At 45.0% G+C, this 26,869-nt stretch overlaps 1 protein-coding gene and 1 long non-coding RNA gene across 2 annotated transcripts in view; one reads left to right on the top strand and one right to left on the bottom strand.

The window, feature by feature from the left end:
* The window catches only part of ANKH (ANKH inorganic pyrophosphate transport regulator), a 141,386-nt gene extending 122,909 nt beyond the window's left edge, over window positions 1-18,477 (bottom strand). The window contains exon 1 of the mRNA XM_081206466.1: window positions 17,486-18,477. Within this exon, the coding sequence (XP_081062592.1) occupies window positions 17,486-17,581 (96 nt within the window). The 5' untranslated portion in view covers window positions 17,582-18,477. The remainder of the gene's footprint in view (window positions 1-17,485) is intronic.
* On the top strand, window positions 10,511-26,463 carry LOC308593977. Its single transcript, XR_014011177.1, has 2 exons — window positions 10,511-10,726; window positions 26,090-26,463. It is a non-coding gene; the product is annotated as an uncharacterized lncRNA (long non-coding RNA).
* Window positions 26,464-26,869: the final 406 nt, after the last annotated feature.

The raw sequence follows: 26,869 nt of genomic DNA, 5'->3' as shown, positions 1-26,869 counted from the left end.
CAGCACTAACAACTGGAAAGGGGAATTATTAGTGCTGCAAGCCTCTCTGTGAACCAACACTGCTTGACAAAGATCAGGGGTGCCGATGTCCCGCAGAAATATTCCACAAGAAAACATGGCTCTTTAATTACAAAGTACACCATTAAGTACAGTAGTGTGATTCTGTAGGACGTTGTGAGGGATGGAAGCTAGCAGTGTTTTCCTGTATTTCTGGTAGCATACTGTACTAGCAACTGCTGGCAAACACACTTCTTTTATTTATAGCAACTCTTGTATATCGGTAGACATCTCGAGGGCAGAACTAGATGTCAAGAGGAGAAAACAAGGCTCCCAACCCTGTGTTTCCCTCAGAAAGTGGGTGTTATGGGTGCTGCATATCACTTGCAGGGGAGAAGTAATGATACTGTTATAAGAATTTAAAGGTCTTAAAGGTAAAGGGACCCCTGACCAATAGGTCCAATCGTGACCGACTCTGGGGTTGCGGCGCTCATCTTGCTTTATTGGCCAAGGGAGCCGGCGTACAGCTTCCGGGTCATGTGGCCAGCATGACTAAGCCACTTCTGGCGAACCAGAGCAGCGCACAGAAACGCCGTTTACCTTCCCACCAGAGCGGTACCTATTTATCTACTTGCACTTTGACGTGCTTTCGAACTGCTAGGTTGGCAGGAGCAGGGACTGAGCAACGGGAGCTCACCCCATCGCGGGGATTCGAACCGCCGACCTTCTGATCAGCAAGTCCTAGGCTCTGTGGTTTAACCCACAGCGCCACCTGCGTCTTAGATATGTAATAAATGTTCATAAATGTAACAAGCAAACACGTGCATAAATATATAAACCACATGTCTGAAACCCCACAGAAAAAAGGCCTGAACAAATTGACCTTAAATATTTCTCTGCAAGGCCCAAGTGGGAAACCTCCCCATTGTCTCTTTCTTCACAAATCCTGTCTTAAGGGCACATTTTAAGATATGAAGAGGGTGTGAGCCTGTGACCTGTCTCAAGAACAAGTATTTATCATTACAAAAGACTGGCCAGGCTCCCCTGGTAATCCAATCAAGTGACCATTAAACAGGTAACCTGCCAGACAGGAAATACCGTATTTTTTGCTCTATAAGACTCACTTTTTCCCTCCTAAAAAGTAAGGGGAAATGTGTGTGCGTCTTATGGAGCGAATGCAGGCTGCGCAGCTATCCCAGAAGCCAGAACTGCAAGAGGGATTGCTGCTTTCGCTGCACAGAGATCCCTCTTGCTGTTCTGGCTTCTGAGATTCAGAATATTTTTTTCTTGTTTTCCTCCTCCAATAACTAGGTGCGTCTTGTGGTCTGGTGCGTCTTATAGAGCGAAAAATACGGTAAACAACGCACTCAGATTTCTGCCTTTTCTGTGTTATATGTATAATGCTTCTGGGGATGGTCTTGGACTTAAGGGTGGGCAACTTTAAATGTCTATATAAGGGCAGGCACGCTTTTGTTAGGGGTTCCTCCTCCTTTCTCTTGTCTGTGAGGGGGCACCCGGTTGCAATAGTTGAATAAAGATCAAGCTTAGTAGCTGTTTGGTTCTCAATATCCTCTGGTTGGCCTCTGTTATTTTCTCCAACCGATGGAGAACCTACAAAAGACTCTACAAGGGCTCTTGTGTACCCCATAAGGGAATAAGGGCAGGCTATGTTTATTACAATATGCAGAGAGCGGGGGGGGGGGGGCGTTAACCAGTCACCAATTCTCTACTGCAAATGCCCAAGCAGGCAGTTCTAAATTGTTTTCCCCTCTAGCCCAGCTTCAAAATCAGGTGTGGGACCAGGTGGAAGAAATATAGTTGCAGTTGCTGGATAGCAGGCATATGCAAAGAAGAATCAGTGTACAAGGGGCCACACATTTGCCGATAAAAATGTTTAATTCCATCCCAAGTCCTTTGGGATAGCTGAAACATTGGACTGTGTCCAATGTTTCCCTTCAGAGAGTGGAAGCAGTCCTATCTGAGGCAAGGTCAGTGCTAATTGAAGAGAGGAGGCAATTTATGCAAATGCCCTTCCCCTCAGCTGCTCTGGGGGGCAGGCCACTGAAAATAATAATAATAATAATAATTATTATTATTATTATTATTATTATTATTATTATTATTATTATTATTATTATTATTTATACCCCGCCTATCGGGCTGGGCTTCCCAAGCCACTCTGGGCAGCTTCCAAAAAAATATTAAAATCCTGTAATATATCAAACATTAAAAGCTTCCCTAAACAGGGTTGCCTTCAGATGTATTCTAAAAGTCTGGTAGTTGTTGTTCTCTCTGACATCTGGTGGGAGGGTGTTCCACAGGGCGGGTGCCACTACCAAGAAGGCCCTCTGCCTGGTTCCCTGTAACTTGGCTTCTCGCAGTGAGGGAACCGCCAGAAGGCTCTCGGTGCTGGACCTCAGTGTCCGGATAGAAGGATGGGGGTGGAGACGCTCCTTCAGATATACTGGACCAAGGCCGTTTACCCCTTACAATATTTTGGGGGGTGGTCCAGATAAAATGCCTTCCCTCCTTCTCTTAGCAGAGGCCTCCATGCTGAATCAAAATCACTTCCACCAACAGAAGGGCAACTCCGCACACAAACCTTTATCAATGGAACGTCAGCAGATTTCATAAATACCACTTAAACTGGTGAGTCAAGACAACAGAAATAGTTGTGGCGATAAGGCATCGGGATTAGGGGATTTTTGGAACAGCAGTTATTACACTTCATGCGAGGTCTGAAAGGCCTACTTGGCCTTCACAATAGTCCCAAAAGGACAGTTCCCTAATAATTCTCATGCTATGCAGCTTCTGTGGCTCAGAACTTTCTACATATGAGCCATGGTGCAGAATACAAAGGTTTGCCTAGCGCTTTTTCCCATGTCCTAAATCAGGTCTGCACTAAAAGTAGCCATCTATTGCCAGACCAAAGGACTTAAGAAGTCACAGTCCTGGGCCAGCTGCCATGAATATGGGCAAGTCATAGAATAAATACCAGAGCTTCCTGTGTTTCATAAGGCACAAATGGCGTTGCTGGGTGAGACTGGGGGTCATCTAGGCCATGGGCAGGCAAACTAAGGCCTGGATCCGGCCCAATCGCCTTCTAAATCCGGCCCACGAATGGTCTGGGAATCAGCGTGTTTTTACATAAGTAGAATGTGTGCTTTTATTTAAAATGCATCTCTGGGTTATTTGTGGGGCATAGGAATTTGTTTATTTCCTCCCCCCAAAAAATATAATCTGGCCCCCCACAAGGTCTGAGGGACGGTGGATCGGCCACCTCCTGAAAAAGTTTGCTGACCCCTGTTCTGGGCCAACTGGATCCTTCTGGGAAACTTTTAACTTGAACATGAATACAACAACCCACTTCTAGTCACCTTCAAAGGAATACTGCACTAGAACATCGAGGTTCCATTTAGCCATTATGGGTAATGGGTATAGATAGACCCACCCATCCCCAAAGTGGTCTAATCCTTTATTTAATGCCGTCTAATGAACTGTGAGCAAACACACACACACCTTATGACAGTTTCCACCTCCATATTCATGAGTAAGGCACCAATTTATTGCTATCTGGCCCAGATATCTGGCCCAGGGCATTCACGTTGGGTGTGTGTTTAAAGCGACAACTCCCATCATCCATTACAATCAGCTAAACTGGGTGGGGCTGATGGGACTTAGAATCATAGAATTGGAAGGGATCCCAAGGGTCATCTAGTCCAACCCCTTGCAGTGCAAGGATCTCAACTAAATTAGCATGACTTGTTAACCAACAGCATATGGAGGGCAACATGTTGAGTAGGCCCAGAATATTATTACAGAAAAAGCACCTAATTAGGCTTTGCAGGAAAAGGGGTTACTCTAGAACAGCCTTTCTCAACCTGTGGGTCCCCAGATGTTGTTGAAGTACAACTCCCATCACCCCTAGCTGGCAAGGCCAGAGCTCAGGAATGATGGGAGTTGTAGTCCAACAACATCTGGGACCCACAGGTTGAGAACCGCTGCTCTAGAACCTTTGGTTAGAGCAGGCATCCCCAACCTGCGGCCCTCCATATGTTTTGGCCTACAATTCCCATCATTGCTAGCTAACAGGACCAGTGGTCAGGGATGATGGGAGTTGTAGTCTCAAAACATCTGGAGGGCCAAAGGTTGGGGATGCCTGGGTTAGAGGCCAAACTAACATAACATTAACTGTGAAGTTCTGCCCTTCAATGCAGTGGGGACTACCCCCCACAAATTGCCAGACAGGGGCCTTGATCTTCACAGAATTGTAGAGTTGGGAGGGACCACAAGGATCATCTAGTGACCCTCTACAATGCAGGAATCTTTTTTGCCCAATGTGGGACTCAAACCCACAACCCTCAGATTCTTGTGCTCTACCAATTGAGCTATCCCAGCTTTAGGCCTTTGCCCCGTGCTGTGGTTGTAATCCAGATGAGGACCCCCATGCACTGGGAGAAAGACAGACAGACAGACAGACAGACAGACAGACAGACTGCAATTCAAATTGCAGGTGTTGGGGTGGTCTGATCTGAATCAGGACTGAAGTGGGGACAAAGGGTTAAATTTACAGCATCCTACCACTGCTGCCAAAGAATTGATGCTTTTGAATTATGGTGCTAGAGGAGACTCTTGAGAGTCCCATGGACTGCAAGAAGATCAAACCTATCCATTCTGAAGGAAATCAGCCCTGAGTGCTCACTGGAAGGACAGATCCTGAAGCTGAGGCTCCAATACTTTGGCCACCTCATGAGAAGAGAAGACTCCCTGGAAAAGACCCTGATGTTGGGAAAGATGGAGGGCACAAGGAGAAGGGGACGGCAGAGGACGAGGTGGTTGGACAGTATTCTCGAAGCTACCAGCATGAGTTTGACCAAACTGCGGGAGGCAGTGGAAGACAGCAGTGCCTGGCATGCTCTGGTCCATGGGGTCACAAAGAGTCGGACACCACTAAACAACAACACCACCACTGCTGCCCATTCTATATTCCAGATCAAGGACCACACCATTTGTGGGGTGAACACTCTGCATTCAGTGGGAGAACTACCATGCAGTTAAGTTCATGTTGGGTTGTGCTCTCACAGCTAAACTAAAAAAATCATGAGGAGACAGCCCCTAATCTAGAAAAAAAAACGAGAGAAAAGATGAACTCCACAAGAACTCCTGGTGTCCCCAGTAGTTCAGCTCAGTTTACATGACACAATCTCTCTTTTCCACCCTATCCATGGCCTAATTTAGATCCACGTTATCAGAAGACATAGCAACAGAATGTAACCTTACAAGCGGCCCGAAAGAAATGTAATCTAGTGACCTAGTTGCACATTAACAAAAAGTCCCATTTCACTATTTCAAAGGATAAGATGGCAAGGAACACGGAGCTCCTCGGAGGATTGCAATGAGAAACTGTAGAGTTCGTTACCTTGTTCCGAGAGACAAAGAAACAGCTCTAAGGAAGCCACAGGAAATGTTAAAAAATATCAATAAAGCTCCGCAAGTGACCTTAATTATAACAAAACGAAACATCATTGCTGCCGGCAGCGACTTCGATTTGCAAAAGGTTGAGGCACACTGTATGAAACCTGGACACACGTTTCAAATTCTGAAATACATGCTTTTAGGTAAAGGTAAAGGGACCCCTGACCATTAGGTCCAGTCGTGGCCGACTCTGGGGTTGCGGCGCTCATCTCGCTTTACTGGCCGAGGGAGCCGGCATTTGTCAGCAGACAGCTTCTGGGTCATGTGGCCAGCATGACTAAGCCGCTTCTGGCGAACCAGAGCAGCGCACGGAAACGCCGTTTACCTTCCCACCGGAGTGGTACCTATTTATGTACTTGTACTTTTGACATGCTTTCGAGCTGCTAGGTGGGCAGGAGCAGGGACCGAGCAACAGGAGCTCACCCCGTTGCAGGGATTCAAACCGCCGACCTTCTGATCAGCAAGTCCTAGGTTCTGTGGTTTATCCCACAGCGCCACCCGTGTCCCTCATACCTGCTTTTAGATAAGTGTTAAAAAAAACTGCCCACCTTCAGAGGAGCCAATCCCCTGTGGCTCTAATGAGTAACTAATCTAGGCATGCCTCTTGATTGATAGGAGGCAAGCCCAGAACACTGACTCACACAGAGATACAAGAGTCTCCTCCAAGTCTGCGCATAGAAAGCTGAAATCTGGTGCTGAATCCGACAGGAACCCTCCTCAGCGGCAATACCTCTCCCCAGTGTAATGTGTTTGTTTCCCTTATTAACAACATACAGGAGGAATTATAAAACATTAAATAATTAGCCGGAAGGGTATGTGGTTGTATTTAAGTGTGTTTTTATTTTAATTGTATTTTCACTCCTTTGGTTTTTTGTTTGTTTGTTTGTTTTGGCCACTCTGGGCTCACCTGAAAGGAAGGGCAGAATAGAAATTTAAATAACAACAACCACAACCATACCCAAGCAGAGGCTGTTTGTAAGGAGCCAGAACAACAAATAATCTTAGGATACTATCGATTCAGAAGCCTTATATTACTGCAAGGGAAGAACGGTGCTTTTACAACAGTTCAAAATTTGGAAATTACTGGATTAGAGGAATCTGTAAGGCACCATACACAACCCTGGTGTGTGTGTGGGTATTTTTTGGCAGGGGATATTAAATTATGACTATTAAGCCACTCCTAATGTCATGATATAAAATTCAAGTTAATGCTCCGCCACCAGAACACTTTACAATTCTAATTACTACTTTGGGTTATACAGAATGCACATTAACATGTCCAATTACACCTGCATCCTATAAATCTTCTGAGAGAAGAAGGGACACTAAGATGTTTCCTTCCATAAATGTGGGAGGGGGAGGAACCAGCAAAGGAAACGTTCATTAAAAAATTAAGCGTAAGGTTTCTTAATAAAATTGTAATAACATCCTTGTAAGCTGTTTTTGTCCAAATGTTTGTGAGGGTGTTTCTGCTATGGGGCATCGCTTAACCAAACTCACTATATAACTGAGGCGAGAGATTTCTCTTATCTTGGGCCGAATCATCAGTGGTATCAAACTGGCCAGAAAACCCCATCAAATGAAAAAGTTTTTCTTTCTTTTTTTAAAAAAAATTTTGAATTTTTCAGTTTTACATACACCAATATTTTATTTTTAAAATCCACCGCTTTTGGGGGATCTTTATGTTACGATTTTCCCCTCTTCTTGATAACTCCAATAAAAAGTTTTCTATCCCACCTATTCCACGTTGTTAATAATTTCTTTTTGAGATATACACACCCGTCAACATGCATGGACATGCGCCAAGAAACAAGCACACACATATACATAGGTGCAGAGTTGCGCCTGACATGGGGGGGGGGGGCACTGATGTCACACACAATCTGTGCCTATATGTGACATCATGCGCATTGTGTGCGTGACGATTGTGTTCTAAGAATTCTAAGGTCTCAAATACAGAATAAATATTCATAAATGCACACATATCTAAATATATGAACCACGCGTCTGAAATAGTATGGGAGAGCAATCCTGAAGCCATTCTGACTCTCCCAATGACCTCAAATATTCCTCTGCTGTAAGGGAGGCAAATGGAGGGAAAGCTTTCCCATTGTCTTTTTGCTTGCAAATCCTGTCTTATGGGCATATTTGTGTATGAATAGGGTGAGCCTGTGACCTGGATTTAGGAACTAAAGTATTAACCATCACAAAAGAATGGCCAGGCTGCCCAGGTAATGTAATCAGTGACCATTATCAGGTATCCTGGCAGACAGGATTTCTGCCATAAACCACCTCCTTTTGTGATGTATGTATGATGGGGTTTTTTTTTGGGGGGGGGGTCTTTGGCTACAGGGTGGGCAATTTCAAGAGTCTATACAAGCGCATGCGCACCATTGGTCAGGGTTATCCTCCTTTCTGGGTGTGGGGACCCTGTTACAACAGTTCCTTGAATAAAGATCACGCTTACTAGCCGCTTTGCTTCTCAATATACTTTGGTTGGCCTCTGTTAATTTCTCCTATCGATAGGGAACCTACTTAAGGACTCTATACGGGCTCTTAAGGGAAAGGAAGCAGTTTTTCTTGTAACAACTGTTATAGGCTGCAATCCTGTACAGTGGTACCTCTGGATGCAAACGGGATCCGTTGCGGAGCCCCGTTCGAATCCAGACGCGAACGCAACCTGTGTCCGCATGTCGCCGCTTCTGCGCATGACATCATTTTGACCGACTGCGGCATGCACAAGCGGCGAAACCCGGAAGTAACACGCTCCGTTACTTCCGGGTCACCACAGCACGCAACCTGAAAATACTTATCCCGAAGGTGCTTCAACCCAAGGTATGACTGTACAGCCATACCTTGTGTTGCGTTAGGTTCATGTTGCGTCTTTTCGGCTTGCGAATGCAGCAAACCCGAAAGTGTATGCTTCCAGTTTCGTCACACGTGTGTGCAGAAGCGTTCTGCGCGCTTTGCACATGCACAGAAGCACTCTATCGCACTCCTCACTTGCACAGAAGCGCCACTATATTTGCGGACTTTTCAGGGTGCAAACGGCACCCCAGAACAGATTGTGTCCGCAGCTAGTGGTACCACTGTATATACTTGCCTGAGAGCAACTCCCCGTGGGACTTGGCACTTTATACAAGAGGGAGGCCATTTTGTGCCCCTCAGAAATGGCGAGTGACCGCCAACGTGAGGGTCCATTTGGACCCGGGAGAAAGCAGGGTAGGGAGGGCTGAAGTGCGCTCTGCTGACGCACACAGGGGCCAGGAACAGAAGGCCCCGCGCAAAGTGGTTGCCACCCACACCCTTGAGGCATAAATCCCTGTTTTGCAAAGGAATCGAATGAATGGCAAAGCACTTGTGATCCGAATGTGTCCACAGGAAAGACTGCAACCAAATTAGTACAGTGGTGCCTCGCAAGACGAAATTAATTCGTTCCGCAAGTCTCTTCGTCTTGCGAGTTTTTCGTCTTGCGATGCACGGTTTCCCATAGGAATGCATTGAAAATCAATTAATGCGTTCCTAGGGAAACTGCCTTCAGACCAGGTCCGGGGACAGTCTGTCCCCGGACCTCTTCTGAAGGCTGGGGGGGGGGGTAAGGGCTTTTCTTCCCACCCCCAGCATTTTAAAAAACCCCGGGACAGCGGAGGACTTCTCCGCTGTCCGGGCAATCTTAAAATGCTGGCGGGCGGCATTTTAAAATCGCCCCGGGACAGCGGAGGACTTCTCCGCTGTCCGGGGCGATTTAAAAGCCCCTGGGAAGGCAGGCAGGGGGGACAAAGTCTTCAGAAGGTGTTCCCGCCCCCCGCCCCGCTTCGGAGCACCGTTCCGAAGCGGGGCGGCGGGGGAAGGTGTTCCCACCCCCCCGCCCCGCTTTGGAGCACCGGGAGAAGCGATCTCCCCGCAGCCCCTTGCTTCAAAAGAGGTCTGGGGGCAGCGGGAAGCGCTTCCCGCTGTCCCCGGACCTCTTTTGAAGCAAGGGGCGGTGGGGAGAAGCGATCTCCCCGCAGCCCCTTGCTTCAAAAGAGGTCCAGGGGCAGCGGGAAGCGCTTCCCGCTGTCCCCGGACCTGGGGCTGCGGGGAGAAGATCGCTTCTCCCCGCCGCCCCTTGCTTCAAAAGAGAAGACCCGCTGTCCCCGGGGCAAGCTTTGTTTTGCGAAGCAAGCCCATAGGGAAATTCGTCTTGCGAGGCAACTCGAAAACGAAAAAACCTTTCGTTTTGCGAGTTTTTCGTCTCGCGAGGCGTTCGTCTTTCGGGGTACCACTGTAGTGCCTTCGGGAAGCCAGAAGGAAACCTCAATCAGCCAGAGAATACCTCACTATAATAATAATAATTTATTATTTGTACCCCGCCCATCTGACTGGGTTTCCCCAGCCACTCTGGGCAGCTTCCAACAAAATATTAAAAATACAACAAAACATCAAACATTAAAAACTTTCCTATACAGCGCTGCCTTCAGATGTCTTCTAAAAGTCAGATAGTCACTAAACCCAACAGCCATTTAAAAACCAAACAAGTGGCCATTTTACCAATGGCTGTTTGGAGTAAATCTGAAAGTGACCGACCCTGTGTAGAATCATAAGCAATAAACAGGCCAGATGCAATCATTTGATACATTTTCACTTACTTTGGCCTGTCAGCTAGTCAGTTGGATTTTCTTGGTGGCTGCTCCATCTCTCAAGTCCCTTTCAAAATATCCGCTCATTCTGTCACATTCTCCACTCTCCTTATTCAGAAAAACTGGAAAATGAAGCAATCTGACCTAACGAAACATTCAGCTGTCTTCCACTGCAGCTAAGCCAGCAAGATTTCTCCGAAAAGCTCACATTTCTCGGCGTTCAGTTGAGCCAAATACTAATATTTCAGCTACTGCTGGATTCATTCCAGGGCACCTTCTTGAGAATTATTCCAAACTAGCACAACGCAAGTGGAAGAAGGCCATTTTACAGTTATTTGAAATTATTTCCATGTTTCCTTTTACACTGAAAGGTTTGTAGGCTTCAGCTTTTTCTTCTGGGGTGTTGATTGTTACATCATTGCAATATACCCATGTCATCACAATATGCTGATGTCATCACAATAGAAAATTGTGACACACTCTCCCACACAACCCCAAGTGTGCTTTCTGTACAGTTAAAATGCTCTCTTTGTTAAATCAACATCTGGCAGGGGAAAGGATACAGACGTTTTCAAGTTAACAGATAATCCTTCAGCATCCAAAATGATAAAAGCTGAATTGAGTTACATGCTAAGGTAAGAAACTTTTGTAGCCCGATTCTAACCACATTTATTTAGAAGCAAGCCTCAAATAATGTTAACAGGCCTTGCTTCCAAAGTAACCATTCTCAAGTCTCTGCCCTTAATCGGTTGAAGTTGAAAAGTTATCAGCCATTGTTTTAAAGTAGGCATACCAAAATGTATGCCTATATATGCTTTTTTTTAAAAAAAAATTATCTGACATAGTATAGCATGAGACTTTGGGGAGTCATGGGTCTGAGCCCCACATTGGTCAAAAGATGCCTGCATTTAATGTTTTATATCGTGTTTTTAATATTCTGTTGGGAACCGCCTAGAGTGGCTGGGCCCAGCCAGATGGGCGGGGTATAAATAATAAATTATTATCAAATTATTATTATTACAGACGAACCCCGTGGTCCCTTTTAACGCTACAGTTCTATGATTCTGTGATTCACACACTGTCATGTCCAAAACTAATAACAGAGGATTATTTTGAGGCTTCTTCCTTGGGCCTTTTGCCATTTTGAATACTCTTATTATTGCCGAACATTCCTCCCCCCTCCCCCCTATCCCTCCTCAAATGTGTCATTTATTTATACCGTCTTACAGTGGTGTCCAAACTTTTTTCAAAAAGGGCCACATTTGATGAAGTGAAGGGCTGTGGGGCCAACCAAAGTTATTGACCTTTTTTAGGATTGAAGTTGTTGTTGAGCTTTTTTCAATGATTTCACCCCAGGGTTGTTGCGCTTTTTTTAGGATTGATGTTGTTGAGCTTCTTTTAGGGTTGGAGTTATTGAGTTTCTTTTAGGATTGAAGTTGTTGAGGTTTCCCCCCCCCCCCCGGAAATAAAATAAACTGCCACAGGGGCCGGATTAAATGGACCAGCAGGCCGGATTAGGCCCCCAAAATGGACTTTGGACATGCCTGGTCTATAGCAATACCTGCCATTTTGGGGCAGCTGCTTAGGCCTCATAATTCTGATGGGGCCTTACTGCTGCCGATACGTGTCCGGGGACTCTCAAATGGGGCACCTGTGGGCCTCCTATTTAGCTTCCCTAAAATGCTGTGAAAGGCCCAACATAGAGCCACCACCCATTATGGCTGCCTGGGACGCCCCTGTAGACTGGACAGGTGCCCCTCAAGCCAAAAGCTGGTCCTCTTTATTCAGGACGGATCAGTGCTAAAACTCTAGAGTCAACTGAATAACCAGATCTCAGATTTCTAAACATGCAACCATATTCATAACTCAGTATCACTAGGCTTCTTCTTGTTGTTGTTCCTGGCCCATGACAGTAAAAAAAAATATGTGTGTGCATGTGCTTTCTGTAACGGTAGGTAGTGAAATGCTATGTGACAATGGACATTTACAATATCGGACACCCAGATGAGAAAAATAGGCCTTGAGAATCTGGGGTGGGTGGGAATACGCAAGTTTGTTTTTATTTCAGGGATTATTCAGAAGCACATTCCCCACAAGGGCACACAAGATAGCTCAGTTGGGTAGAGCGTGGCGCAGATAATGCCAAGGTTGCAAGTTTGATCCCTGTATGGGGAAGCTACATATTCCTGCATTGTACAAGTTTGGACTAAAGGATTCTCAAGGTCCCTTCCAACAGAGACCCCCGGGTATAGGATGGTATATACATTCAGTAAATAATAATAATAATAATAATAATAATAATAATAATAATAATAACTCTACAATTCTATGATTCAATGAAAAGCAGCTAGCTCATATAGCAGGCTAGCTATCATACAATGGCCTTGTTTATTTTACTCTGTTAAATAAGGCACAGTACAATGGTGTAGTAGATGTAAATTCAAGCACTTACAAGTTTCTGGCTGCCACCACTGGCAACATAAAACTGAATTAGGTGGACCTTGCTCTGCAAAGCGATTCTTGTAAGAAGTGACTGATAACCCAGGAGTGTGAGGTGGTCACACTCTGAGCCAGTTATGCCTAATTCATTTGCAATAATAATAACTATACAATTCTATGATTCTATAAAAAGTAGCTAACTCATATAGCTGGCTAGCTATCACACAATGGCCTTGTTTATTTTACTCTGTTAAATGAGTCACAGTACAATGGTGTAGTAGACTTAGATTCTACCGAAGGAATTCCTAATACAGAGTAATTCTGCCTAAGGTAACATTAGTAAGAATACTACCAATAACAGGTAGAGGCACTGGCTGCCAACACTGTCCTTACATGTGTCGGTATTTGAGAAAGTATAGCACAAACATTATTTGGTTGCACTTGCACATACTATGCTACTCTCAACACATCAAAACTACTGCCCCAATTGTTATAACCACCTCCAATAAGCCTGCAGCACTTGCGGTCCCAGGTAGGTGTTTGAGAGTATTAGAAATTAGCCAGGCGCCGGGTGCATTTTGTGACTGGTGTGGGTCAACTGCGACTACTTGGAGATCTATGGATGCCAGGTTTGCAACTGGGGAAAGCAAGATGTTACTTAAGAGAAGGAGGGTCTGAAATATTCTCCTTGAAGCTTGAATTTGTTTTATTCCGGATTGCTTTATTTGATGGTTTAAATGGGTTGTAAACCGTTTTGAAATTTGTTCTTTAAAATATAAAACGGTGTAGAAATGATACGAATGACAGTAAATAAATTAATAATAATAATCATAAACTCAATTTTAAAAACAAAACAGCACCTAGACATTCCATTGTGGCAACCGTAAACTAGGTTTAAGGTGCCATTTGGGGGTTATAATAGATAGCTGAGTTTCTAACACTTGTTTTTTTATATGCTGTAGCCAAAAAGAACTGTAGTTCAACACATAACTATGAAATTTATTGGCGATTGCTGCCAGTTTAGGTGGCTTTAAACAAAGGGCTATCAGCCCCCCCCCCCGCCGCCCCCATAGCTACACAGAATAGAGGCAGTATACCTCTAAATACAGTGGTACCTTGGGTTACAGACGCTTCAGGTTACAGAAGCTTCAGGTTACAGACTCCGCTAAGCCAGAAATAGTACCTCGGGTTAAGAACTTTGCTTCAGGATGAAAACAGAAATCACGCTGCCACGGCACAGCAGCAGCAGGAGGCCCCATTAGCTAAAGTGGGGTCTCAGGTTGAGAACAGCTTCAGGTTAAGAACAGACCTCTGGATCACGTTCGCAACCAGAGGTATGACTGTTCTAGATACTGAGGACAAAGAGCAATGACCCAGTACTTAGCATTTACAAGTATCTGGCTGCCACTACTGGCAACATAAAACTGAATTAGGTGGACCTTGCTCTGAAAAGCGATTCTTGTAAGAAGCCAAGAATCGACTGATAACTCAGGAGTGTGGGGTGGTCACACTTTGAGCCAATTATGCCTAATTCATTTGCAGCGCTTTCAGAAGTGCAGATGGGGCTGGCTATGGCTTCCTAGTTAGCTCTGCTTCAGTAAATTTGCAAGAAACCAGAAGGCACTAAAAGGTTATGAATTTTAAAAAAAAAAACCACTGACATTTTCTCTCTTGATTGGGAGATTTTTATTTTATTTTTTTGGTTGTTCTTATAGAATAAACCCAGTTGGAATATACTGATACTTTTACTGGATCCCCATCTGTTGCTGTTGTAAAGTACCTTTTTGCCAAGCAGAATGGGGAAAGGGATTAAGAACAGAGTAGGCACAGAAGCCAAATGCTACCCCACCCTTCTCTTGAGATTCACATAACAAAATTCAACCAATTGCTCACTTGGATCTGTCAATGGTACTTTGGGGAGCAACAAGCTTAAAAGTAAACCTTGGATTGTTGGGTCACTGTAACAGTCTCCCAGGTACCCCAGTAAGATGTTATGGTTGAAGTGGAATTGTTATATGAGGCCATTATCTACCTAATAGATTTAGAGGAGAAAAATGTACTGTACTTCTCTAACTTTGCATGCCTTGCTTCCCTTTCAAGCATCTTTATTATGTTCAGTTGGGGCGGGGGGGGGGGGAGAGAATGAGATAAAGAATTATTTGAGTCTACAAACAGTAAAAATAGGTTTGTGTGTGTTCTGTATAATAACAGCCGACTGAAAGTCTTAAGTGTAAGAAGCCACATGTAAAAACCATATACATATCACATTGCTATTTCCATCCCAGCCCATAATCCCCATTAACTCCCACTATGATGCTATGAAGAGTGCCCTGTAGTGAAAGATACATCTTCTTCCTCCTCCAAGAAAACTCAAGATCAGTTAACACAAATTAGTTACACATCAGCACGCTATAACTACCATTTTGCAACTACGCTTTCCATTTTCAATACATCCTTAAAAAGGAAGGGAAGCAGTTTGTCATTCATACTGCGAACTGTTGAGTACAATCCTTTCCTGAGAGTAAGCCCCATTGAATTCAACAGAGCTTGCTTCTGAGTATATCTATGTAGGATTGCTGTGAGATGAGGAACTCAGAAGGGCAGCAGCTGGCCTGGATGAACTGATAAGGAGTCACCACTGGGCAGTGGCGTAGCGTGGGTTGTCAGCACCCGGGGCAAGGCAAGTAATTTGCACCCCTAACCCGTGGATTTGCGCCCCCTAACCCTAACCCCCAGATGTTGCGCCCGGTGCGGCCGGCCCCCCTGCACCCCCCACGCTATGCCACTGCCACTGGGTGACTTAATGTGGAATACAATATTGTGCTCTTAAGTATGTGACACAGGGCTCCCCCCTCCTCAGTGGCTCAGAGGGAGGAAAGCATGGGAAAGTACAAGTCACACCTTTAACACACATGCATTCTGGGGGATTCTTTTTCCATTCACTTTTTTGAATGAACCAGCAGTTGAAAACATGAGCTACCTAGGAGGTGCATCAACCTTTGTTCTCTAGCATTTGCTAATCACTTACACAGAGTTTCGTGCAGTCCAAAGAGTACTTAACACTGCCTAATGAGTGATGCTGCCCTGGTCAACTGAGCAGTAACAAAAAAGGAAAAACACTCTGCTGCTCATCAACACAGCAGTATCAAATAATGCAAATATCAAGGAGCTCAAAGTTAGCACTCTGGCACTTAAAGGAATAAGGGCTGTTTTACACATGGCACAGCAACAAACCTGGGTTTGCAAAAGTGGATACATGCGGCAAAAAGGCAGACACAGTCCTGGCACTCCAATGAAGATGCTGGATATGAATTTCTTTAAACACCTGTTCACCACATTCATGCTTTACATTTTTTGGTGTATATTAAATATATATATAGTAGTATACCTTTTATAAAACCACTATAGTATGTGAAGCATCTCTGGTGGGTACAAACACCTGAAAATTACAGGGGCTTCCCAGCTCTCCCACTGTGATTACTTCATTGACCTAAGAGAGTGTTCATGTTGCTACTCAGCACAGGAACCAAGCAATCAGACATATAAAGCTGAAATGCACACAGTTGTTTACTGCAGAAAACTACCAGAAAACCATTTCTCTAACTTATCCTGCAACTAAAGAATAACAGGCCCGGCTAATGCTAATACTATAGGATTAAAACAATAGGCTTTCAAAGTCTACTCTGTAGAAAACAACGTTTGCACAAGTCCTAACAAGCAAGGCCTCACTTCTAAGCAGAAGCGTTTGGCAGCATGATCCCTTTCCAGCTCTCCTCCCCACCCCCCACCCCACTGCACTCACTCTCTCCTAATGCTATTATTACACAGCATCTTCAGTCATCCAAGGGCAGCTTAAGTCAAGCAAGCAGAGCTGACACCTTCCCACCACTGGCTCATTGGTGGCTGAAGGGGTTAGAGCATCACCTGCTTTTCTGTGAAGGGAGGGGGGAGACCATGAGTAGGGAAAAATAATATGGATGCCTGCAAAAAAGTTTAGCGCCTTCAGTCCTCACCCACAACCACAACTCCCCAGGAGGAGGGGGAAATCAGCAATTAAGGGCAGGCTCATTTGGGATTACTGTGAGACTTGCTTCCGAGTAAACATACACAAGCTTGAGCTGTGAGCAAATGAATTTCTAAATGTTTCTGCAAAACAACGTGCGTGCAACACCCATAATCACCACCTCCAGCCTGAGCATTATTTAGCACTAATAAACAATGGACCTGACATCCGCCCAGATTGTAGAAACTCAGCGGAGGTGTCCTATTAAAGGTATGTACGTGTAGCCAGTACTTAGTGGCATTCCAAATTACATAATTCTTCTGTGAGCAGCTTTTCAGGCCTTTGCTGCATCCCCAGTAACACTGATGCCTGGAGCATCCCCAGTAACATTGATGCCTATGAGCCTGGAGAATGAAAAGCACATACACTGGATAACAGCAAAAAGACGCAGGAAGATGAATGGCTGTTTTGCATTTCCAATCGTGGCCTGAATCAGCCCCCAAAGCAGGTCGGCTGTGCCTTCCTCAGAGTGTTATATCACCCCCCTCCCTCTGGTTGCTTTTTTGCATTGCACACCCCCTCCAGCCCATCCCTACAATCCACCCCCCCCCCCCGCCCCGCGCCTGGTCTCTGTTCCTTGCATGTTCTGGAAAAGGAAAGCCGGCTGGCTTCAGACATTCAAACATCCAGCCAGCGCTTTGTTGCTCTCAGCCAGAGCTTCTGGGCTCCCGAGGAAAAGGAGTGCGCTGCGCGTTTTGTCATCACTCAGCATTAGGGAGCCTAAAAATAGACCGGGCAAAAGCACCGTAGCAACCTTGCAGGCGATTTGCATCGCCCAGCGACGGCTTCCTTTCCCTGGGAGTACGCAGGAAAGAGTTGCAAGTAAAAATAAAAATAAATCCATAAACTAAAAAAAGAATGGGCGGCTATCTGGCCGCGGGTGGCCTCTTACCTGCTCCCCGAAGTCGATGGCTATGTTGGTGATGCCCAAAGGGACCAAGAAGCGGATGAGGGGCCAGTAGTTAGTGAGCGCCGGAAATTTCACCATAGTCCCAGCTGCGCGGTGACCCCAAACACATCTGCCGCAGCGAGGAGGCTGCAAGGTGGGAAGGCGGTGAAGACGAAGGCAGGAAGGGAGAAGCCAGGCGCTTCTTTACGGAAGAGCCTTGTGGCTTTGCCGGCAGAGAAGGCGATGGTGCGCCCAGGCGGAGGCAACGGCAGCAAGTGAGCGCAGCAGCTCCTCTCGCGTCCGCCTCCCTGCTGGTCTGGTGCGCCGGGTGTCTGTGCTGCTCCCTTTAGCAAGAAATCCCAAAGACCAAGTCCATCCCTGTCGCCGCCGCTGCTGCCCTCCTCCCACACAATGGTGATCCGCTGCTGGTGGAAAAAAAAAGAGGAGGGACGCCGCCGCCGGCACCAGCACCATCGCCGCCAGAAATTTCTCTGGGCACTTTTTCCATTATCAAGAACCCGGAGGGCAAAAAAACAAACAGGCGCGCGTAATTGCGCTTCGCTTTTGCGCCTCGCCTTGGTTTAGGCGAGCCGGCTGCAGGAAGAGGATGGGAGCCGCGGGGAGGGCGGCAAGGAAAACAAACCACCACCACCCATCACCGGCGCACAGATCAGACAGGATCTGCCCGGCTGCCTGTCGTCCTCCTACACCACCACCTCTTCTCCTTCCTCCGCCTCTTCTTTCTCCCGGGTGAGCGGTGGGGAGGGGAGCGGATGAGTTTGCTTGCTGCTGCTGCTGCTGGCGGCGGAGGAAGAACCGTAAAGCAGGCTAGAGGAGAGGCCGTTCAACACACGCACACAAGCAGGCCCTGCTCTTTTGAAATTAAAAAAAATTAAATGTTATTTGGGTTGCTGCTCTGCCAGTGCTCCATAAGCACGTGGCCTTCTTTGGCACAGGCTCGTTGCTTATCTTTTCTCTCTCTTTCTCTCCCCTCCCTCCTCTTTCCCCTAAAGAGGAAAAGTAAAGAGAAAGAGAGGCTTTATTTAGCTGCTGCTGCTGCTCCTCCTATCGCCGGAGCCCGGGCACAGCATCAGCCTCCGGCTTGCAGGCTGCCTTGCGCGCTGCAGAGATGAGCGTAGGCCAAACAATGCTCCAGGAGTGCCAAAGAGGGTTAAAGAGCGCGCCTTCGCAGGATCGGGACCAGCGTTTGTATTGGCACCAAAAGCAGGCAAGCCAAATGTATCTAGAAGGTCATAAGGAGGGCCGGAAGGCAGCCAACCCTTCCTTCTGGGTTTTGTTCCCAAGATCTGGTCTTCGGAGTTACAGTATCTCTGTTCAATGGAGGTATCTCAGCCAGCTTTCCTTAGGTGGACCAGGAATTAATTTAATCTTGTTTATTGTTTAAATAACAGTTAGTGGCCATCACAATGTCTTATAGTAGAGAAAGACTCCACTCCCTTAGGAACATTGTGTCTCAGAAAGGATTGTGTTGTTACAATTATTGTGAAAAATCTCAATCTCAAACCAAAAACATTTGTAATACCAGTTGTACACAGTGTTTCCAAAGGACCAATCTTTAGGGTTTGTTTAAATATATTTATTATCATTATTTATTAAATTTGTATACCGTCTTTCATCCATAGATCTCTGGGCAGTTCACAACATAAAATTACAAGATAAAAAAAGCACAAAATGCATAATAAAAACATAAATACGGACAAAACAAACCAATAACCCATCTCTCCCATATATATATTTATCATGGAGTTTCTCTTCAGTTTTGTTAAATGGGACAGAAAGTGAGTAAGAGAGTTTTAAAATGGAATCATATTGGAAAAACATTGTGGCTATTTTCTGTAGCAGAATTGCACATATTGTTCTATGCACACACGGAGCATTTGGTGGGCAGGAGCTGAGCCAAAAAGGATGCATTTTAATCTACTATATTGTAACATTTTAATCACCACCACACCAAAATATATTTCTTCGTCTAAGATGCTGGGGATACTGCCAGAACTACATTTGAGCTAGGTATCATCAGGTCGAGAACTCAGCTCTAAACTATTTAAAGTAGGGGATGCATGTATACAGTGAGTAACTGCATCTAGCAGTGTGTTCTTATACATCTGTCTACTTAGAAGTATACTGCATTCAGTTCTGTAACACTCCAAGTAAGGATATAGTGCAGCCTAGGGGTGCAATCCTGTGGACACTTAGTAAGTTCCATTGAATGCAGTGGGTCTTACTGCAGACTGAAAGGATTGGCGGTTGTATCAATCCCAGTGTTTGAAGTGGGATTCAGTCGGCAGTTCAAATCCCCGTAACAGAGTGAGCTCCCATTGCTCTGTCCCAGCTCCTGCCAACCTGTTGTTGTTTAGTCGTTTAGTCGTTTCCGACTCTTTGTGACCCCATGGACCAGAGCATGCCAGGCACTCCTGTCTTCCACTGCCTCCCACAGTTTGGTCAAACTCATGCTGGTAGCTTCGAGAACACTGTCCAACCATCTTGTCCTCTGTCGTCCCCTTCTCCTTGTGCCCTCCATCTTTCCCAACATCAGGGTCTTTTCCAGGGAGTCTTCTCTTCTCATGAGGTGGCCAAAGTATTGGATCCTCAGCTTCAGGATCTGTCCTTCCAGTGAGCACTCAGGGCTGATTTCCTTCAGAATGGAGAGGTTTGATCTTCTTGCAGTCCATGGGTACTCTCAAGAGTCTCCTCCAGCACCATAATTCAAAAGCATCAATTCTTTGGTGATCTGCCACCTTTATGGTCCAGCTCTCACTTCCATACATCACCACTGGGAAAACCATAGCTTTAACTATACGGACCTTTGTTGGCAAGGTGATGTCTCTGCTTTTTAAGATGTTGTCTAGGTTTGTCATTGCTTTTCTCCCAAGAAGCAGGCATCTTTTAATTTCGTGGCTGCAGTGATCATGGAGCCCAAGAAAGAAAATTCTCTCACTACCTTCATTTCTTCCCCTTCTATTTGCCAGGAGGTGATGGGACCAGTGACCATGATCTTAGTTTTTTTGATGTTGAGCTTCAGACCATATTTTGCGCTCTCCTCTTTCACCCTCATTAAAAGGTTCTTTAATTCCTCCTCACTTTCTGCCATCACGTTTGTGTCATCTGCATATCTGAGGTTGTTGATATTTCTTCCAGCAATCTTAAGTCCGGCTTGGGATTCATTTAGCCCAGCCTTTCCCATGATGAATTCTGCAAATAAGTTAAATAAGCAAGGGGACAATATACAGCCTTGTCGTACTCCTTTCCCAATTTTGAACCAATCACTTGTTCCATATCCAGTTCTAACTGTAGCTTCTTGTCCCACATAGAGATTTCTCACGAGACAGATGCCAACCTAGCAGTTTGAAAACATGCCAGTGCTAGTAGATAAATAGGTACCACTGCGGTGGGAAGGTAAACGTCATTTCCGTGTGCTCTGGCACTCGTCACGGTGTCCCGTTGCATCAGAAGCAGTTCAGTCATGCTGGCCACTTGATCCAGAAAGCTGTCTGTGGACAAACACCAGCTCACTCGGCCTGAAAATGAGATGAGCGCCACAACCCCATAGTCGCCTTTGACTGGACTTAACCGTCCAGGGGTCCTTTACCCCTTTTTAATGTCCTGGGTGGGGAATCACATTGTCCTTCACCTTGGACAGCAAGATATCTTTGAGCAAGAGGCCTAAATGGATCTCACTTCAAGGCAAGGCTTCTGTTTAAAGGTATGTTGGAATATGCAATCTAACCTCTGAACAAATGATTTGAAGGTACATCTGTATGCAGCCTAAGCTCTGAACAAATCTTTAAATGGGCAATTTTCATTGCAGAAGTAGGTCAATATTGGACTTGCGATTTCTAGTCCAATAAAACTTTTTCATCATTTGGAAAGGAATCCCTGGCTAACAATAATTGTTTTTTAAACAATTATTTTTTATTTTTAAAAAAACACCAATGTGGACATGCACTGTCCTTGCTGAAAAGACATGCCTTCTCTGCAGTTTGCATGTGTGTGTACGTGCATGCACTATTCCTTTATTTATTTAAAGCATTTTTTTACCACACCCTTCAGCTGAAAAAGGTTCCCAGGACATCTTTCAAAGAGCAATAAGTTGACTTGCAATCTAAAAGATATGACACAAAAGGAAAAGGAATCAGGATGGGAGAAAGTAAATACTAGCACCAGTTCTTCGTTACAAGGTGACACCTCTGGCCTCAAAGGCAAATAAACTCGCTATCATGGGCTGCTTGCAGTTCAAAAAGAAGCTGTGGATGGCCTCCAATAAGTAATCTTGCATCATGACCTTCTGTTCGTTACAGGGCCGTTGGTTCCTGTGGTGTGTGTAGAGAGACGGGAAGGAGGGTGGGCAAAAGAGACTAGCCAAGCTGGCAAAAGCTGCAGCAAGTACATATCCTCCAACATTTCTCAGGGGAAAATAGGGACATCCTATACAGTGGTACCTCTGGTTAAGTACTTAATTCATTCCGGAGGTCTGTTCTTAACCTGAAACTGTTCTTAACCTGAAGCACCACTTTAGCTAATGGGGCCTCCCGCTGCTGCCACGCCGCCGGAGCATGATTTGTCTTCTCATCCTGAAGCAAAGTTCTTAACCTGAAGCACTATTTCTGGGTTAGCGGAGTCTGTAACCTGAAGCGTATGTAACCTGAAGTGTATGTAACCCGAGGTACCACTGTATTATAATCATCATCATTGCTTTTTTTTCAGCCAGAACTTGCTAGAATTCAGTTCTGGCACCTCTCAAGTGGGTGCCATTGCCATTATAAAAGAACGAGCGAGGTGTTCATATGAGTTCTGGCACTTCTTTTGCTAGAAAAATGGCAATAATAATTATAACCCGCCCATCTGACTGGGTTGTCCCAGCCACTCTGGGCAGCTTCCAACATATCTAAAAACACAATAAAACATGAAACATTTTAAAAACCTCCCTATACAGGGCTGCCTTCTAAAGGTTGCGTAGTTACTTCTCTCCTTGGCTCAGGGGTTGCATAACTCCATACCCTCCAACATTTCTCCAATGAAAATAGGGACATCCTAAGGAAAAGCGGGACATTACAAGATCAAATCAGAAACTGGGATGGCTTCTGTCAATCCGCAACTGTACCTGGAAAATAGGAACAGTTGGAGGGTCGCGAGTGGAGATGGCAAATACAGCAGTTCACCCTGCTGTCTGCTGCTGCTTCTCTTCCTCCCAGCCAGGCAGCTGATTCCAATAATTTAGCATTCTTTTCTCATTTAAAAATAATATCTTCTGTTCTACTGGTTTTATTCCATCACAGATTGATGTAGATTTAATTAGCTAATCGATTAACAGTGTACTCTTCTGCATGTTTACTCAGAAGCCCGTCCAACTGAGCTCAGCAGGGCTTACTCCCTAGTAAACAACTTTAGGATTGCTCTGATGGAAAATCAACTCAGGTTTCGGTAACCAAGTGACAGCGCCAGTTAATATTTGTTCTCCTTTCACGTTGTGAGGAACACAGGAAGAGAAGGGAAACTTCCTACCAAAATGAGGCAGAGTGAAGTGGCCACCTCAGCCCGACGGTGCGCTGTCAGAGAATAGAGAATATGTTGTAAACAAAAAATGCCCGTTTCCCTTATGGGGTATCCAAGAGCCCATATAGAGTCCTTACATAGGTTCCCTATTGGTAGGAGAGAATAACAGAGGCCAACCAGAGATATTGAGAAGCAAAGCAGCTAGTAAGCTTGATCTTTATTGATCTGTTGCAACAGGGTGCTCCCCTCACCCGCAGGAGAGAGGAGGGACCCAGAACAATGGCGTGCAAGGCCTTATAAAGACTTTTGAAATTGCCACCCTGTAGATCAAGACCACCCCTAGAAACATCATATATACATCACAGAAGGGGTGTAACCTGAGACCACCCCTCAGATACATCATACCTACATCACAGAAAAGGCGGTCTAAACAGAAATTTGAATGTTGTTTTTTGTTTATCTCCTGTCTGGCAGGTTACTTGATTGGATTGCCTGGGAAACCTGGCCAGTCTTTTGTAATAATAAATACTTAGTTCCTGGGCCAGGTCACAGGCTCACACCCTCTTCATATCTTAAATGTGCCCTTGTGAAGGAAAAGACAATGGGAGGTTTCCCACTTTGACCTTGCAGAGAAAACATCAAAATGGTTCCAAGGTCAGTCTTCCTGTGCTGATCTATGTACGTGCTTGGTTGGTACGCTTATGAACATTACAATATATCTAAGACCTCAAAATTCCTATCACAAATACAGCTACAAAAATCGTCTGCCCCCAAACCAACCCACTCTATTCTCGGACAATGGAGGATGCTGTCCCAATGTTGATGTGAGAGTCCAAAGAGCACATACACTGGAAAAGGGCTGCTATCTTGTCTTTCACCTCAGGCAGCAAAAGGTCTTGATCCAGCCTTGATTTCAAATCCACAAATAGGAAAATCTCAGCTTTGCCCTTGATGGCTCTTTCCAACAGGCAGACAGTTTCAGCTTTGAGGCACAGATATATTTTCAAATTCATTGTTGCTGCATTTAGTCAACATGGTGTTTTAAGGACAGGACCTTATGACACAAGGAAGAACAAGCATTCCCAATCCCCTGTTTCTGCAGAAAACATTAATGCAGTGGAAAGCAGGCAGAGCATTTGCACATCAAGGCGATGTGTCCTAACCATTTTCTAATGGGACGCGGGTGGCGCTGTAGTCTAAACCACAGAGTCTAGGGCTTGCCGATCAGAAGGTCGGCAGTTCAAATCCCCGCGACGGGGTGAGCTCCCATTGCTCAGTCCCTGCTCCTGCCAACCTACCAGTTTGAAAGCACGTCAAAGTGCAAGTAGATAAATAGGTACCGCTCTGGTGGGAAGGTAAACGGCGTTTCTGTGCGCTGCTCTGGTTTGCCAGAAGTGGCTTAGTCATGCTGGCCACATGACCCGGAAGCTGTACGTCAGCTCCCTCGGCCAATAAAGCGAGATGAGCGCCGCAACCCCAGAGTCGTCCGTGACTGGACCTAATGGTCAGGGGTCCCTTTACCTTTAACTTAAGCTGCCAGTTCTCCCCTGCACACATCCCCCACTTGTTAATGTGTTGGTTTTCCTCTAGAGGGGCTCAGAAACAAACAAACAAATATAAGCCAAGCAGAACTGGTTAACAAGTTGTGGGATTTGTAGAGGGAATTCTGTGAGCACAGGAGGAGTTAAAAATTAAAACAATCCCACCTGCCAGTCCTCTCCTGTAGCAGTTCCTGCTCCCATATTCCTGGCATGCTTTTGTGAACATTTAAGTGTACCCAAAGTATGTCATAAAGGACATTTATACCTAAATATGTAATATGCTAAGGGACGCGGGTGGCGCTGTGGTCTAAACCACAGAGCCTATGGACTGCCGATCGGAAGGTTGGCAGTTCAAATCTCCGCAACGGAGTGAGCTCCTATTGCTCTATCCCAGCTCCTGCCAAGCTAGCAGTTCGAAAGCATGCCAGTGCAAGTAGTTAAATAGGTACCACTGTGGCAGGAAGGTAAACGGCGTTTCCACATGCTCTAGTTTCCATCACAGTGTTCTCTTGCGCCAGAAGCGGTTTAGTCATGCTGGCCACATGACGCAGAAAGCTGTCTGTGGACAAACGGTGGCCCCATCCAGGGGTCCTTTACCTTTAAAACAAAAAACAAAAAAACCAGGCAGCATTCTGTAGCTGTGGTATGGCCAGCAGGGCTAATGGTCCATGGAGATTAGGATCCTCTTTTTCCGCAATAAAAAGAGGATAACATGTTTAATTTATTTGTATGGAGCTCAAAGACAAGGACAGTTACAAAACCAAATACAGCTGATATTTGCATTTGCGTGTTGTCATTAGTCAGTGTTCCAGACCTTGTTTGTTAAAATGTAGATAAGGCTGTCCTATTGTAAAACCCTCTACACTGGAAGCTGAAAAGTCTTATCTAAAGAATGAACATCTTGGAGTACTTAAAAAAAAAAGAACTCAAGAACCTTCTAGAGAAATAGAGATTTCCTAATGAAATAAATCTTTTGCTCTTTTTAATCCATTTGGTTCGACTCTTAATGGTAAAATTGTGCCAATATTAATTACAAACATAACAAATATATTGAGAATGAGTCCCATTTAAATAAATGGACCACATTAGTTGCAGATAGCTTAAAGGTGCAATCCTGTGCACACTTACATTTGAGTAAATCTCACCCAACACTTTGGGAGTTGCATTTTAATAAACATGGATAGGAATGCACTGGAGAGCTCATTATTTTTAAGGATACGTATGTGCAGTTAAATATCTGCAACTTGTTTGTCACAAGACAAATAACACTCGCGAGGCCCCTATCAATAACTCTCAGAGAGGATGCTTACCTGTTTTCCTATTGGTACACACAGTGAATTCTATTTGACCAAAGTGAAATCAGTTTCACTTTCAAGGTTCCTCTTCAAGCAAATCATCTGAGGATATTCAAAAGAATTAAAAAGTTTATCAATAAGACTAGAAATATTATCAGGATGTTCCAGTGTCACCATCTGTCATTGAATAATACCTAAAGCAAACTTGAATTTGGGAAGTCTCAATGGGCTCCCAAAATTTATTGTGTGTTTTGCAGAGCCCTTGATAAGCAGAAATAATTGCTGTGTCGGCCTCCGGTTAAAAACAATACACTTCAAAATGGCGAAGAAACTATATTTCAATCTTCCCTGGCTTTGAGAAATCACTGGTGCCAAATAAGTGACTTGCTAAGTCAAAAGAAGAAACAACATATTCTATCCTTGGTGCCACAAAGATTTTTATATGGAACTGTGTCGTCTGAGTCAAGGCTTTCCTTCAAGATAATTTTGCAGTTTATGAACAACCACAGAAACTCAGGCTTGTAAACAAGGGTGTTCATATTGTTATGCTCTTTTAGAGCCTCAGATTAACAAGGGTGGAATTCATTGTTAAATTAAATGTTTCCTTTCTAAGGCCAAGCTATCCTCCAAACCTGTTTGGGTGGCCAGCTTGGTGAGCTATAGAGGGTTTGCAACAAGTTGTCCGGACACCTCTGTGTAAGTCTCACCTTCTGAAATACGGCCTGCCACCATATTTCCTGCCAAATCCTTCTTTAATCATGGGAACTTGGGGAACAGCCTCCCAAAAATGCAGAAAACTTTTGTGGCAGAGGGACAATATCTAAAAAAGTAACTTCTTTACAAAATAAAAATGGGTGGATTGAGGACTGAAAATGAGTACAATGTCCCACATCCTCTGAAAATTCTGTCCTAGCTATGAAAACAGCTTTACCATAGAATATAGAAAAGTGGAGGGGACCCCCCCCCCAATGACTTAATGATGTGTACCTGAGATTGCAGAAACTGGGTCAAGGAGGAATCACTTGTCAGCCAGCAAT

This window comes from Podarcis bocagei (assembly GCF_964188305.1).
Source record: "Podarcis bocagei genome assembly, chromosome: 8".
NCBI classification, from domain to species: Eukaryota; Metazoa; Chordata; class Lepidosauria; order Squamata; family Lacertidae; genus Podarcis; species Podarcis bocagei.
The sequence above is the reverse complement of the archived record's forward strand: the minus strand, read 5'-3'. Positions and strand labels throughout refer to the sequence as shown.